This window comes from Chrysochloris asiatica, unplaced genomic scaffold, assembly GCF_000296735.1.
Source record: "Chrysochloris asiatica unplaced genomic scaffold, ChrAsi1.0 scaffold00293, whole genome shotgun sequence".
NCBI lineage: Eukaryota > Metazoa > Chordata > Mammalia > Afrosoricida > Chrysochloridae > Chrysochloris > Chrysochloris asiatica.
In genome coordinates this window covers 1418634-1435931 of record NW_006408811.1, presented here as the reverse complement: position 1 = coordinate 1435931, position 17298 = coordinate 1418634, and the positions used below count along the sequence as shown (strand labels likewise).

The 17298-nt window shown below is 43.3% G+C and overlaps 1 protein-coding gene across 1 annotated transcript in view; it reads right to left on the bottom strand.

The window, feature by feature from the left end:
- Positions 1-17298, bottom strand: part of EGFLAM (EGF-like, fibronectin type III and laminin G domains) — a 204470-nt gene that overhangs the window by 2634 nt on the left and 184538 nt on the right. Inside the window, exons 20-21 of the mRNA XM_006874680.1 lie at positions 10269-10412; positions 1416-1499 (exon numbers count right to left, since the gene is read on the bottom strand). Of these exons, the coding sequence (XP_006874742.1) occupies positions 1416-1499; positions 10269-10412 (228 nt within the window). The remainder of the gene's footprint in view (positions 1-1415; positions 1500-10268; positions 10413-17298) is intronic.

Below are 17298 nucleotides of genomic sequence, written 5' to 3'. Positions count from 1 at the left end.
ACAGAGACAGCATCTGAGAAGATGATGAGGTCAAGTGGGAGGCAGTGGAGATGCACACTCAGTAGGAAGTGGCGAGCTGCCCTGACCCTGGTGAGTCTTGTATTTTCCAAGACTCACTCATGAGCTCACCCACCAAATTACCCAGAAACCAAACCAAACCAGCTGCTGTTGGGTCAATTCCAACCTATGGTGATACCATGTGTTTCAAAGTAGCAATGCACTCCATAGGCTCTTTTAGGAAGTAGACCATCGGGTTGCTTTTTGTCCCTTCCAAAACACCTCTGAGTGGATTTGAACTGCCAACCTTTTAGTTAGTAATCAACCACTTGATGATCTGTATCACCCAGGGACTCCTACCCAGAAAAGGTGATTAAAAATTCTCAGGGATTCTAACTCACACTCTATTCAGCTTGCCTTCCCTTGGAATTTTCATTTAACAGTACAAGTATTAACCACAAGTATTAACCGTTCCTTAAGTTTGGACTTGCTCCAGTTTCTCAAAATTGTCTAGGAATATGTACATAATAATAACACTATAAGAGACTCTGAAACTTGCTCTTGAACATAGAGAAGCCAAAGTGGCTGGAAGAAATGATGAAGTAAAAGAGCTTAACAGTAAATTTCAAAGGGCAGCTCAAGAAAACAGTATGCTGAACTTTGAAAAGACCTGGAGTTAGAAAACCAAAAGGGAAGAACATGTTCAGTATTTCTCAAGCTGAATGAAATGAAGAAAAAAATCAAGGCCTTGGGTTGCAACATTGAAGGATTCTATGGGCAAAATATTGAATGGCACTGGAAACATGAAAAGAAGATGGAAGAAATGTACCCAAAAGAATTGGTGGATAAGAAAGGATGATATTGACAGACATTCATCTGTCATCCATGGTGGCACTGGTGACAAATAAGGCTCCAGGAATTGACAAAATATAAACAACTATTTCAACAAACTGATGCAGGACTTGAGGTACTCACTCATCTATATCAAGAAATATGGAAGACAGCTACCTGGCCAATCAATCGGAAGTTTTGTGCCCATCCCAAAGAAAGGTAATCCAATGGAATGTGAAAATCATTGAACAATAGCATTAATATCATATGCAAGAAAAATTTTGCTGAAGATAATCCAAAAACAGTTGCAGCAGATATCGGTAGAGAGCTGCTGGCAATTCAAGCAGGATTCAGAAGAGGATATGGAATGAAATATATCATTGATGATATCGGATGGGTCTTGGCTGAAAGCAGAGACTATCAGAAAGATGTTTACTTGTGCTTCATTGACTATGCCAAGACTTTGAATAGCAAAATGCCCTGGATGACCTAGGATAACAGTCAAGGGTAGTGTTTGGAAGTTGAACTAAAAGAGAGTTAGACACCCAAATCCCCTTTGATTAGATACCATTCTGTCTCATACTCACCTAACAGCCTTGACTCGGTGCCACCGACCATCGCTGAAGGAGCCGTTCACCATGATGGATGCCACACCACTGCCCAGGTTATAGCTGATGACATCAGAGAGTAACAACACAGAGAAGTGATTAAAACAGAGGAGTAGAGAGAGACACCCATTCACAAATGATTCTCATTACAAAAGTGTTTTTCAGCATGCAGAATACAGTTTTCTTACGGGAAAGCAAGGCGATGTCATAAAAGGTGGTATATTCCCAGGCTATCCCATAATGATTCTTTTAAAGCCCCATATAATGGAATAGTATGAGAAAAAACAGGAGGGATTTATCATTTGTAATGTGTTTTCCAGATTATTTTAACATAGCACTGTGGAGTAGGCTGAGCACCAAGGAGCTTTAAGGGAATTTGCCTATAATCCCAAAGCAAATGTGTAGTAGAACTCTGATATGAGGTCCAGTAGATTCTATTTTCTATTTCAGTTCCAGATACCCTGGTATTCAAAAGATATCAGAGGACATGAACATGCTCGTTACCAGAGAGAAATATCCCTCTAATCCAGTGTTCATTCGATTATCCTAATTTAATTCAATTCAACAAATATTTATTGAGTGACTGCTCTGTACCAGGCACTGAGCCAACTTCCTAACCCTCTCTTGATAATATAATAAAGTCTGTATAATTGTGTTGTGGGAGGAAAATGTGTTCCAACTAGGGACAAGTCTCCTAATCTAGTAAAAGGAGGTGTCACTCCTTTACCTCACTGCCCAGGAAATAAGAATGCCAAAAGGAAAACTAGACTAGTCATTGAGCGTTCTGAGGAAAGAGCGAAAATAAAAAGCTTTGGCTTTTCCCAGGGAAAAGAACCATGATTTTTCTTCTTGAATAATGGGGACTTCAAAAAGTCACACAGCTTGTTAACATCCAAGCCAAGAATAGAATTTGGGTGACTTGACAAAACCATGGGACAAAGCTGCCACTCTGACCCTGAGAAATCCACTGTTTTTTAATGAATTTTCCCACATCAATTGTCTTCTTGTGCGGAGTAGCCTGGAAGCAGAATTTTCAGATTTCATTATTTGGTGGCTGAATGCTTGTTGAAGATATGAATTACTGAGTATAAGGCAAGGCTGAGGTTCCATTCCATGAAATGACGAAACGGCGTTCATGAGAGGCAGCATGGGGTGGAGAAAGAACATGGACACTCAGACTCCCCCGACCTGACTAGATTCCCAGGCAAGTCAACTTAATAGCTCTGTGAACTCGGAAAACTTACTTCATCTGAGTCTAAATTTTCTCATCTGTAAAACGGAGGTAGTATCTTTCTTGAAAATCGTAGGGAATGTGAACTGGAGTAATGTCTGTACAGATTTGGCACGTAAAACCAACCCCACTGCTGTGGATTCTATTCCGATTCATGAAGACCCTTATAGCAGACTGTTAGAGAGCAGAACTGCTCTGTAAGGTTTGCTCGGCTCGAGTCTTTTCAGAAGCAGACCCCTAGGCTGTTGTTCCACAGTGTTGCTGAGTGAGCCTCAACTGCCAACCTGTAAGTGAGTAGCTGATTGCAAACCATTTTCATTACCAGGATCCACGGCACATACTAGGAGCCAAACACCTTACACCCTCCTCGCCAACATACGCGGTACCTAGTGCAGCAGGTATACGGTTGACTATGTGTCCTGAGGAATGAGCAGGAAGGAGAAAGTTTATCATCAACAGTTAACTCGTTAAACCGCCACGGGAAGAGTAGTCATGTGTGAGAGGTAAGCCAGCGGGCTGTAAATATGTAACTACAGGGGTCAGGAACACCAGGTCCCAGGATCAGGGTGACTGGAATGTGATCTTGGGGTGGTTTTTGGAGCCTGATTGTAAGCCAGTGAAGGGAAACCCTTTAAATTGTTCTAGGTCCTGGCCACACAAAGGACAGGTGTTCCTGTTCTGTTCTCTAGATGGATAACTCTAAGTTCAGGCCAGTGTTCCTGCATCTGTTTAAGAGACTTACACTGAGTGTTTCAACACTTTATGAAAATTCCAAACACTAAACCAGGTACCAGTGAGGCAACACAGCTTCATGAGACCCCATATGTAGCAGAATAGAAGTGGCTAGTTTTTCATAAGTGGATCACCTGGCCACTTTCTTTCAAGACACCTCTGGGTGGACTTGGTCAGCATTTCTCAAACTGAAAGGACTGAAGAAAAACTTAAACCTGAAGTGAAAATACTGAAGGATTCTTCAGGCCAAATACAGAATGATGCAGGAAGCATCAAAGAATTGGGTGACATTCAACCATTTGAGGAGGTAGCATATGATCAAGAACTGATGGTATTTAAGGAAGAAGTTCAAGTTGTACTGAAAGCATTAGTGAAAAACAAGGTTCCAGGAATTGATGGAATACAAACTGAAATCTTTTAGCAAACTTATGTAGCACTGTGAGCGCTCATTCATCGATGTCAAGAAATTTGGAAGACAAGTTATCTGCCCAACTTACTGAAAGAGATTGATCTTTGTGCCCGTTCCAAAGAAAGGCAATCCAACAGAAGGTGGAAATTATCAAACAATATCATTAATATCGGAGTCCTGGTGTGGCACTGTGGGTTAATGTGCCAGACTGCAAAGCCATTTGAACTGCCAAGTCAGCAGTTCAAGCTCACCAGTTGCTCCTCGGAAATCCTATACAGGGTTGTTATGGGTCGGAACCGACTCTATGGCACTTTAACAACAACAACATCATTAATATCACACACAAGTAAAATTTTACTGAAGTTAATTTTAAAAGCTGCAGCAGTACAGCGTTAGGGAGCTGCCAACAATTCACTCCAGCTTCGGAAAAGGCTGTGGAATGAGGGCTATCACTGATGATGTCAGATGGATCTTGGCTGAAAGCAGAGAGTACCTGAAGCACTTGCTGGTGATGATCAAAGTATGAATTATAGATCACTGTGATGAAAACACCACTGGACCAATAAACATCTTGATAAATGCAGAAAAGACTGAAATAGTCAAGGATTTCATTTTACTTGGATGTAAAATAAAAATTCATGGAAGGAAGAAGCATTCAAGAAATCAAATGATGAGTTGCACTGGGCAAACGTATAGATGATCTCTTTAAAGCGTTCAAGAGCAAAGATGTTAGTTTGAGGACTAAGGTGTTGCTGACCCAAGTCATGGTATTTTCAATCACCTCATATTTATGTGAAAGCTACACAATGAATAAGGAAGACAACAGAAGAACTGATGCATTTGAATAATGGTTATGGCCAAGAATATTGAAAGTACTATGAACTGCTAGATGAACAAACAAGTCTGTTTGAGAAGAAGTACACTCAGAATGTTCCTTAGAAGAGAGAACGGTGAGATTTTGTCTCGAGTACTTTAGACATGTAACCAGGAAAAAGGACATCATGTTTGGTAAAGTAGAGGGTCAGTGAAAAAGGGGAAGATTCTCAGTGAGCTGGATGAACAAAGCGACAGCAACAATGGGCTCACATGTAGGAAATATTGTAAGGGTGGCGCAGGGCTGGGCGTGTTCCGTTCTGCTGTACATAGTCTCTATGAGTTGGAACTGATTGTTGTTGTTAGGTGTCATCGAGTTGGTACTGACTCATAGCGACCTTATGCACAGCAGAACGAAACACTGCCCAATCTTGGGCCAACCTCACTACTTTGCCACGCTTGAGTTCATCGATGCTGCCAATTGGCCAATCCATTTCATTGGGGGTCTTTTTTTCTCTGACCTTCCACCTTACCAAGCATGCTATCCTTCTCCAGCGACTGGTCCCTCCTGATAATATGACCGAAGTATGAGAGACGAAGTTTGACCATGCTGGCCTTCAAGGAGCACTCTGGCTGCACTTCTTCTAACTGATTAAATGACACATTACAACATCAATAATCCTCACAACCAACTTTTCCCTCTACAGATGAGGCAAAGGTGGTTCCGAGGGTTTACGTAATTTCAAAGGCACTGCACAGCCACAGGGATCTGGCATGCTTGGCTCCAAAGCCCACGCTCTTCACTTTCAGACCCTGCTTCTCAAGGCCTGGTTTCTGGAATCATGGTCCAGAGACACCTGTGGACTCTATTCCATTCAGATTCTGACCTCCCCAAGACCTCTGGGGTGGGCTCAGAAATCTCTCTTTCCTCTAGCTCTCTAGGTGACATGGCTAGTGGTTCACACCACCAGCCTCACCATGCCCTGCCTACGACAGTCCTCTCCCATCTGTCCTGGGTTAATAAACCAAACACCAAACCTATGGTCTTAGGGTCCATTCTGACTCACAGCAACCTTGTATAGATCTTCCCAGGCTATAAATCTTCACAGGCGCAGAGGGTCTCATGTGTCTCCCTAAGAGAGTCTGGTGAGTTTGAACCAGCAACCCTGCAGTTAGAAGCCCATAGCTTATTCCCCAGTATCACCAGTGCTCCTTTTTGAGTGAATGGATATGGGGAAGTCACATCCAGAATGAAGGAAAACAGCCGAAATCCTGGGGCTGCAGGCCTGGAAGCAGGGCAGATGTCTGCCTCAGCCTGAGCAAAGCTGTAGATCTTTTACAAGCAGAATGCCAGGCTTTAAAGAAAAACACAGGGCCAATTTTCAGAAACCTGAGAAAGTAATGGTAACATAAGAAAAAAACTGGATACAGCAGAGCTGTGAGAAACGCGCCAAGGGGGTGGGTAAAGGGGAGGGGGCTCACGGGGGGCCCCGGGTGAGTTTCAGGGTGGGCCTGAGCAGATGGAATTCACCCTCCTGGCTGGAAAGGGATGGTGATTAGGTTTTAGCTGGCGGTGCTGGAGTCTGGGAGAGGGTGGGAGGCTGACTCCCACCATGGCTGAATTACCGTTTCAGTTCCCCTTTCTGGGCACACTTGAGGCGTTTGCGAGGTGAACCACAGGAAAACCACAAGAAAATGGCTTCGGCAGCCAGCCCAAAAGCAGTGTGTGGGGAGCTCTGTGGTGGATGTGTGGGCCAATAGGGGAAGAGGACAAACCTGGCCAGAAGATGCCTTTCACCTGCCAGCTTCTGACCTGCAGCCCCAGATGTTTCTCAAAAATCTCCAGTGTTAAACAAGCTCATCACTTAGAGCATGCTGAAATTCAGAGGCAAGCTTGAGGTCAGGAAAGTGGCATTTCTTCTCAAAATGCCTTTTATTCAATGTTTCTGGTTGTGGGAGTCCCAGGTAGCGCATATAGTTAAGTACTCAAATATTAGCTGCAAGTTTTGATGTTTGAACCCATTCAGAGGCGGCCTTACAAGACAGGCCCAGTGATCTATTTCTAAAAGTTCACAGTCTTTAAAATCCTGTGTTTTTATTAAGTGCCTGCGAGTTGGTTCCGAATCATAGCCATCTGAGGTTTTAAAAATCTTTGCAGGAGGAGAAAGTCTTATCTTTCTCCTGCCGAGTCACTGGCGGGCTTGAACCACAGACTTCGTGGTCTGAAGTCCAAAGCTTATCGCATGGAGCCACCCTATGGAGTTCTGAACTTATTCTGAACACATGAAGCTGTCAGAAACTAACAACAGCAAGACTAACTCTGGCTGTCAATAACTTGGGTTAATAAACTCACTGACAGATGCCCCAGAACTAAGTCTTCATCCTTTTCCATTCATCTGTTCTCTTTCTCCTTTGTCCATTTCAATTCAAATGAATTCCTATCTCTTAGTGAACACCTGTGCTCATAACCATAAGAAAACAAAAACAAAAAGGCGTTTTCTTCGAGGCAATGCTGATTCACGTTGACTGCATGTGTGTCCCATTAGCACTGTGCTCTGTAAGGTTTTCAATGGCCTGACCTCTCAGAAACAGGTCGCCAGGACTGCTTTCTGACGTGCCTCTGGGTGCACTCAATCCATTTGTGCCATTTAGGGACTCTGCTACTCACCATAAGGAGCTTTGGTAGCATAGTGGTTATGAATCGGGCTGCAAACCACAAGGTTAGCAGTTCGAAACTACCAGCTGCTCTGCGGGAGAAAGATGAGGCTTTCTGCTCCTGTAAAGATTTATAGCCTCGGAAACACTGTTCAGGGTCACTATGAGTCGGAACTGACTCCACGGCACACAGCCAGCCAGCTACTCACCATACCAAACAAAACGCACTGCTCCAACTCACTCCAGTGGGGAGAAGGATGGAAAGATGTCCAGGTAATTCACGACTGCATCCCACCCATTTCAGAAAATCAAGACGAGCCTAAGTTTACTTAAAAGATGTGAAAACTACCAGGACCAGACAAGAAGCATTTATTATAAAAATCCTAATGTTGGGTAGAGCCCCTGTAACATAATGAGTTACACGTTGGCACAGGCACAAGGTTAGTGGTTCAAATCCACCAGTGGTTCTGTAGGAGAAAGATGAGGCTTTCTTCTCCCATAAAGATCTACAGTTTCTCAACTGACTTGATGGCACTTATCAGTAACAACAACATCTATTGAGATAACAATCGGCTTTGTTTTTCTTTGCAGCCGAAAGCGCCTCCTCAAGATTGCATAATGAACACCGAGCAAAGTCAGACTTTAAAGCCGGGTCTTCTGACATTTAGATCTTCAGGGAAAGCTTCCTGGGCTGGTAGTTTTTGAACTGAGTAAGGTGAACAGGGCGTCTCTGGGTGCTGCAAATGGTTAAGCATTTGACTACCAACCAAACGGTTGGTGGGTCAAACCTCCAGAAGCACCTCAGAATTGAGGCCTAGCTAACTGCTTCCTAAGGAGTCCTGGTGTGGCGCTGTGGGTTAATGTGCTGGACTGCACAGTCAGTTTGAAACAAAAGGTCAGCAGTTTAACCTCACCAGCCTATCCTCAGAAACCCTACGCAGTGTCACTATGGGTCAGAACTGACTCAATGGCACTGAACAACAACAACAACAAACTGATTCCTAAAGGTCACGGTCTTGGAAACCCTGTGGAGTAGAGTTCTACTCTGTGACATGGATTTTCTTGAGTTCGAACTAACTCAACGATAATGGTTTGGTTTGGGATCAATGGCTTCCATCCTTATCACTCTTTTTACCACTTTCTAATTAGCAAGTTGGGAGCATAGGTCAGTAAAACACTAGAATAGGGGTCACAATATTTTTACATAAAGGGCAGATATGAACTCTAAACTTTGTAGGCCATATGGTCTCTGTTGTGGCATTGTAGTACGAAAGCAGCCACAGACAATACATAAATGAGTATGACTGCATACCAATAAAACTTTATTTATAGCTTGTTGCTTGCTTGTTAAGTGCTGTCAAGTTGGTTCTGATCCATAGTGACCCTGTATAAGGTTTCTGAGGAGTGGCTGGTGAACTTGAACCACCCACCAGCACATTAACCCGCATAGAGGCTATAGTTTGCAGACCTCTATGCTGGAAAGACAGACCAGAGGCACCAAACAAACACAGAGCTTCGTGAATAGTCAATCTTGACCAACTCTGTTTGTGATCACTTTGAAGCCACTGTAGCAAAATGGGTTTCTCTTATATATAACCTTCTAGCCTTCACTTTATCATTCTGCTAAAAATGATTGGTTGGACTGTAGCCTGCCTTGTGATTGGTCTATTTTATGCAGGGATTGGTTAATTTATTATGCAAATACCCATTGCCATCAGGCTGATTCCAACTCATAGCAAACTAGTTTCCAAGGCTATACATTTTTATGGAAGCAGAAAGCCTTATCTTTCTCCCATGGAGAAGCTAGTAGGTTTGAACTTCCAACCTTCTGTTAGCAGTCTAGTGCTTATCCTACAGTGCTACCAGGACTCCTTATTATGCTAATGACCAGATCAGACCCACTGTCAGTGAGTCAATTCCAACACATAGTGACCCTGCCTAGGGTTTCTGAGGCTGTAAGAATCTTAACAAGAGCATAAAGCCTCAACCTCCTTCTGAGGAGTGGCTGTGGGGTTTGAACTGCCACCCTTGTGGTTAACAGTCCAGCGCTTATCCTACAGTACCATTGTACCCAACTGGTTTGACTGATGTACAGACCAGCTTGGGGATAGGTCGGTTTTGCCATCTAGACTGATATAAGGGCCAATCAGAAAGAGCTTGATGGAGGATTCACGCTCTTTAGGAAGAGAATGGAATGGTCCACATCCTTTGGGCCCAGGGTCCCTGTGCCGAGAACCTTCTATACTCAGAAGAGACAGCTGTAACTCTAAAAATGATGTGAGATGACAAGAAATGACCACAAATGGCAGCAAGCATGAAAGAGCCCAGTAGCAAAGAAATGGCAACAGCTGTATGGACGGTGAGAGCCAGGAGACGAGCACAAGATGGCGCAGTGGGCTTGCTGGCTGGCTGGACCAATGGGAGAGCACTATTGAGTCAGAGGTTTACTGGCAGAATGGGGTCTTGTCAGCAGAGCCAAAAGAGCTGTAACACTTGCTCAAGCAGGTCAGAGTCCTAGAGGGGCCTAGCAGCAGCGGTCTAGAGGGGCTGAGCTGGCGTGGCTGAGAAGATTCCAAGAAGATGCTGAGGAGTCTCTTGGTTGGAAGCTGTCCTGGTGAAAGAACTATAGCCTGTCTTCTGAGTTGTATTTTGTTACTTCCAAGTTGATCCTGATCCCAACCTGCAGTCTGTTACTTCCCTATGTAACTGCAATAAATTATTCAACCCAACAGAGAAGTAGAGTGTGCTATGGTGGCGCTGGTGGTAGTGGTGGTGGTGGGGATACCTGGTGTTAGAAAAGCTGACAAAGTTGAGAGTGAAAAAGTTGGGGAGTGGAGGTATGTCTGATGTCCACCTCACAGAAGCCAGCTTTGCGCGGATCCTTCTACATCTGAGTGAGTTCAAACACTAGATTGTAGACACTGTTTGGCATGGTTGGCACTATCTGAGAACAACTGTGGGTGATGCTGAAGGCAGCTGGTGATGGGATTACCTGAGCACAAGGGCTCCATCACGAAGGCCCAGAGAAATGAAGTCACTGTTGGGTCTCATAGGACTGTCTCCCCTCCACATCAGCAGGCCATTCTTGGCAGTTGTCTTAAACCTCATGAAAGCATTTGATCTTGATCCTGATACCCTGGAGGAAAATGCACAAAGAATTCCACCTAATTAACCAGTCTCCAACAACATCTGTAGGTCCCAATGTTTAGGCCAGCCATGAGCAACCGGGTGGAAGGATAATTTGGCATTTGGACACTTACTGTTAGATTAGAAATGACATCACCACCCTGTAACCCACCCCAGGTCTAGAAGCCAGGCTTGTCCTCCCTGAATATGGTGACACCTCACACGAGGGCACTTGCTTTGACATGGTGGTAACTACATAGTCCCAGGTTGCAGCGTCCTCACACAACTCAGTCTTTTTCCTTTCCTGCCCTATTTATCACTCAGAGGTCCCTTGGAAAACTTCTCCCCACTTCCTAGCAGAAAGTAGATTTCCTAATGACCAAGAGGTTCAACATAGCAGCTGCTCTGAGTTATCAACGTGGTTGTGGTCAACTCTGACTGTGACTGCCCTTGGAGCCAGTGACTAGAGAAGAGGCAGCGCCTCAGACAAAGAAGGTTATTTGATCCGATAATGGTTTTGAGGTAGGTTCGGAGGAAACAGGGCTGCTCAGTGAGGTGAGACCCCAAGCTAGAAATAGGATCACATGCATATACGCTTTTGGCCATTTTATTCAGAAATTGATTCTCATTAAAGTTATCAGCCACCACTCAATTGTAAGTCAGTTGTACTGTGGTGGCTTACATGCTGCTGTGATTCTGGAAGCTATGCCACCACTATTTTAAATACCAGCAGGGTCATCCATGGTGGACAGGTTTCAGATGAGCTTCCAGACCAGGACAGACAATGAAGAAAGAGAGGTTGACTACTATGAAAGGTTAGCCATTGGAAACCTTAAGAAAAAATGTGCAACACTGTCAGCACCCAAATATTGAATATTGAGACTTTAGGAATAGCACCTGAATATTGTCAGATATAGTACTAGGAGATGAGCCTGTAAGGTTGGCAGCCACTTGAAATACGACTGGGGGAGAGCTGCCTCCTCAAAATAGAGTTGATCGTGATCGTGTGAATGGAATAAAGCTTTCAGGTCCTTCATTTGCTAATGGGACACAACTCAAAATGAGGGGAAACACCTGCAAACATCCATTAATAACTGGAACATGGAATGTATGAAGTATGAATCTAGGAAAATTGTAACTTGTCAAAAATGAAATGGAATGCATAAATATTGATATCTTAGGCATTACTGAACTGCAGTGGACTGGTATTGGCCATTCTGAATCGGACAGTCACATAGTTTACTATGTCAGGAATAACAAATTGAAGAGAAATGTTTTTGCAATCATCAAAAAGAATATTTCAAGATCTATCTTGAAGTATAATGCTCCCTGTGATAGGATAATAATATCCATATGCCTACAAGGAAGATCACTTAATAGTACAAATTTATGCACCAATCACTAAAGCCAATGATGATGAAATTGAAGAATTCAGTTTGAAATTTATCAAACATGTAATCAAGATGTATTGATAATTGCTGGTGATTAGAATGTAAAGGTTGGAAACAAACAGTAAGAAAAGTCATTCTGTCTAGCCATGATGACAGAAACAATGCTAGACATCACATGATAGAATTTGGCATCACCAATGACTCATTCATACGACCTTGAATATATCCCACCTGAACTTAGAGACCATCTGAAGAACAGATTTGATGCATTAGACACTAAATCTCAAATATTAGAAGAGTTGTGGGATGATATCAAGAACATCATACAAGAAGAAAGCAAAAGGACATTAAGAAGACAAGAAAGAAGAAAAAGACCAGAATGAATGTCAAAAGAGACTCTGAAACTTGCTCTCCAGTGCAGAGATGCTAAATCAAATGGAAGAAATGAGGTGGTAAGAGAGCTAAACAGAAAATTTCAAAGGGCAGCTCAAAATACAAATTCAAGTATTTTAATAAAATGTGCTAAGACCGGAAGTTGGAAAACAAATAGGGAAGAACATGATCAGCATTTCTCAAGCAGAAAGAACTGAAGAATTTGCAATATTTAAGGACTTCACAGGTAAAATGCTGAATGATGCTGAAGGCATCCAAAGAGGATGGAAGGAATACACAGAGTCACTATGCTAAAAGAAATGACTGGTATTCAACCATTTCAAGAGGTAGTATATTATCACGAGCCAGTAGTACTGAATGAAGAAGCCTAAGGTGAGCTGAAGGCATTGGCAAAGAACAAGGCTCCAGGAATTGACGGAATACAAATTGATACAGTATTGGAGGTACTCATTCATCTATGCCAATAGATTTGGAAGACAGCTACCAAACTGATCATTTCAAGGAGAAGTGACCCAATGGAATGTGGTAGTCATTAGACTAAAATCATTAATATCACATGCAAGTAAAGCTTTGCTAAAGAAATTTCAAAACTGGCTCCAACCACTGACAGGGAAATGCCAGAGGTTCAAGCTGGAATCAGATGAGGATGTAGAATGAGGGATATCATTGCTGACGTAAGATGGATCTTGATTGAAAGCAGAGAATACCAGAAAGATGGTTGCTTGTGTTTTATTAACTATGCAAAAACTTCAACTGTGTGGATCGTGACAAACTATGTATGGATAACATTGTGAAGAATGAGTATTCCAGAACACTTAACACTGATCATGAGGAACCTGTACCTAGACCAAGAGGGAGTTGTAGAAGCAGAACAAGGATACATTGAATGGTTTAAAATCAGGAAGGTGTACACCAGGATTGTTTTCTTTCACCATACTTATTCAATCTGTATGGTGAGTAAACAATCCAAGAAACTGGATTATAGACGAAGACCATGGCATCAGGATTGGAGACTCATTAAGAACCTGTGACATACAGCTAATCCAACCTTGATTGCTAAAAATGAAAAGGACTTAAAATATTTACTGATGAAAATCAAAGACCACTGCCTTCAGAATGGGTTGAACCTCAATGTAATGAAAACAAAAAAAATCTTCACCACGGGACCAATAAATAACATCATGACAAATGGGGAAAAGACTGAAGCTTTCAAAAACCTTTTGCTTGGATCACTATCAACACTCATGGAAGCAGCAGTCAAGAAATCAAATGACACATTGCATTATGCAAATCTGCTGCACAATACCTCTTTAAAATGTTCAAGAGCGAAGATTTCAGTTTGAGAACTAAGGCGTGCCTGATCCAAGCCTGGTATTTTCAGTAGCCTGATATGCATGTGAAAGTTGGACAATGAATAAGGAAGACTATAGAAGAATTGATGAATTTGAGTTATGATGTTGGAGAATGTTAAAAGTACTATGAACTTCCAGAAGAACAAACAAGTCTGTGTTGGATGAAGTACAACCAGAATGTTCCTTAGAAGCCAGGATGGAGTGGCTTTGTCTGTCATATTTTAGACATCTTATCAGAAGGAGCTCTGGTAGCGTAGTGGTTACGAATCAGGCTGCGAACCTCAGGGTCAGCAGTTCGAAACTACCAGCTGTTCCGCGGGAGAAAGATGAGGCGTTCTGCTCCCATAAAGATTTACAGCTTCGGAAACCCTATGAGTCGGATCTGACTCCACGGCACAACAACAACAACAACATCAGGAGGGGCCAGTCTCTGGAGAAGGACATCATGCTAGGTAAAGTTGAAGGTCAGTGAGAAAGAGGAAGACCCCCAATGAGATGGACTGGCTCAGTGGCAGCAGCACAACAGTCAAGCTTAACAATGCTTGTGAGGATGGCACAGAACTGGTCAGTGTTTCGGTCTGTTATACACAGGGTAGCTATGAGTCAGACCCAACTAAACAGCACCTGACAACAGCAACAACAACAACAACCAAGTCATCAGATTGACAGAAGTAGGAAAGCAAGTTCAAAGTCCTTTTATCAAAGTGGAGGAAACTAAAAACCACACTCAGGGTCATGGAGTGCATTCTGAGTCTTAGAGACGCCTGTAGAACGTCTTGATAGGGTTCCGAAGGCTGTAAATCTTTACAGAAGCAGACTGCCATGTAGCACATGGTGGGTTTGAATCACCAACCTTCCTTTTACCACTCAAAAGCTTATCTACTGTGCCATGGGGGCTTCTTACATTGAGGAAGGACTAAGCCTCATTTAATATTTCTAAGAATATGACACTATTGGGAAGGTTTCTTTTTCTATTGTCCTATCTCTCTTACCATCCTTCTGGTTTTCCCACATACCCGGGCCTGGGGCTGCACAGTGCATTCACTCATGAACAGTGAAGGGGACTTAGCCCAGGCTTCCCATAGTCTGGTCTAGGCAGGAAGAGACCAAGTTTGCCTTCCCTAGGCAAGGCTTCGGAGTGGTGACAGGGGACCAGGGTCCGTGATGGTGACTTCTCCCCACCAGCTCTACAGGGCTAGATGTAGAACACCTAACCCTGGTCCATTCCCAGACACCTGCTTTACCCAATCTCCTGTTCCAAGTCTCTTTGCTCTCCTACTTGCCTTAGGAATATTGATTGTTATAAGTCAATCATGGTGGTTCGATTTCTCTTGCTACTGATTGATGGATATGTGACCCACTATTGTCCAATGAGAAGAGGAATTTTACTAGCACGATTCTCAGGGAGCTTTCTTCTTTTTTAAAAGAATCACATGAAAACAAAAGTCCTTTTTTTTTTTTTTTCCTTCCACTGGTTATTGTCCTGCTTATAGCCATCTTTGTTCCACATGGTGCAAACGGTTAAGTGGCCAGCTACACAGTGAAAGTTTGGTGGTTCAAATCTACCCAGGATGTGTTGGCAGAAAGACTGGCAATCTACTATTGAAGGATTACAACCATTGACAACTCTGTTCCAACATTGGAACTGACCCAACAGACGCTTTTAAAAAAATACCTGTCTTATAACCATGAGTGTGGTCTCAGAAGAATATGCTCAGGATGACAAGAAGGAATATGGGAGAGACCTGGGTCTTTGATGATTTAGCTGATGGTCTGAATTAATCAGCCCAGGATCCAGTCTAACTCTGGACTCTTAACTATATAAAATAACAACTATTCTTCATGTTTAAGGCCTTTTGAATTGAGTTTTCTGCTAGTTGCAGCCATAAACATCTAATTGAAACCATCCCTGAATTTGATTTTACCTGCAGCTTCTCTCTCTCTCACACACACACACGTTTAAAGTTGGAATGGTTCTGTTCTGAAGCCTCAAACAGTCAATATACTTTCATAGCACCCCCATACTCTCTCCAAACATGCTAAACACCATAGACTGACGTCCTGCTCTTCTTTCACACCGTCACTGCCTTCTGGGAACTGAACACACTTTGATCTTTGGGAAGGGGAGCAGGACTGAAGAAGAAAGAGGACTTCACAATGCTAGGGATCAATTTTGCCTGTGCCAAAATAACACAGGGAAATACAACCTGGGATTGGAGAAATTAAGCAACTGTCTGCCTAGTGTACTTTTAGAGTAACCAGGGATACAGATGCCCCAAGACAATTTTTTACAACTCCTTTTGTTCCTTAAGAAGTGACCAAACTCTGCCCAAGAGCTAGATGCCTTTTGCTCAGAGCTGTGCTTCAGTTTGTTAAGATGCAGGTAGCCCGCAGAGGAATATGCTGGGGGCAGAGAGGATGATGGGAATGCTAAGCTACTCAGATCTAGAGCAGGGGAAAAAAGAAGGGGGAAGCTGAAGGTGCCCAAGACAAGCTTCACTGGGTTCAGGACTTTGCCTAGGGCTAGCTTTCCCCTAGTTATGCCAACAGACTCCTCCAAGCTAGGGCTATGACACCAGCCAGAGCTGGAGCTTCTACCACCAGGAATTAAAACCAAGCTTGTGACTTGGATCAGCCTGTCTCCTGTTTGAAGATGAGGAGAGCTGAGAAGGACAGAGGACAGAGAAGGAAGGTTCTTGCATCTTAAAATTCTGGACCGCCCCACCAGTCACACTTCCTTATCATTAAAGTTGGGAGGAGGAGGAAGGGGAAAAAGAGTAGAGAGGAATAAAAGAGTGGGATGCAAGAGAACTGGCCAGAACCAGGAGAGGGCCACTGGACTTTTACTGATAAAGATAGGTGGTGTGGAAGAGTGCGTTAATTAATAAGGCCCTTCAAGCCATAGTTCTTGTAACTATCACCGAATGATTGGGTTGCTGTTGTTGTTAAATGCTGTTCAGCTGGTTCTGACCCATAGTGACCCTGTATAGGATTTCCAAAGGATGGCTAGTGAGCTTGAACCGCTGACCTTTTAGTTCAAGTTGACTTTGCGGTACAGCACATTAACCCACAGCACCATACCAAGGCTCAAATTATTGGGTGGAACTATGTAAATTGAATTGAGTTTTTAAAGGAGCCCTAGTAGCTAGATTATAAATTGGGATGCTAACTGCAAGGTCAGTAGTTCTAATCTACCAGATGCTCTGCAGGAGAAAGGTAATGCTTTCTGCTCCCATAAAGATTTACAACCTTGGAAACCCTATACATAGTTGCTATGAGTAGGAACCAACTCCATGGCACATAGCCACGAACCACAATCATGTAAATGAGATGCTTTTGGCATGGGATACTAAGTTGATGGCACTATTGTATGGGTAAGACCAAGCAAGTAAGGCATAATGTGGAATCTTAACAAGGGGCTTGGTCAGTTTTACCATTTTGCTAGACTTAAAAGGAGCCATGCCAGAGGTGGAAAAGTGGGCCTCACTATCACCAGGAAGAAGAGAAGAGAGCGGGACTGTGTCCTTTGGATCCAGGGTCCTAGTGCTGGGAATTTCCTGGACCAGTGAGACAACAGAGTGCTGCAGAGATGGTGAGAGACTTGGAGAAGCAGCAGCAAAGAAACAGTGGCAGGAGTAGAGGCAGGAGACTATACAGTGGTTCTCCTGACTCTCAAAGAGAGAGTTCAGTGTCTATGGGCAGGAGACTATACAGTGGTCCTCCTGACTCTCACAGAGAGAGCTCAGTGTCTATGGGCAGG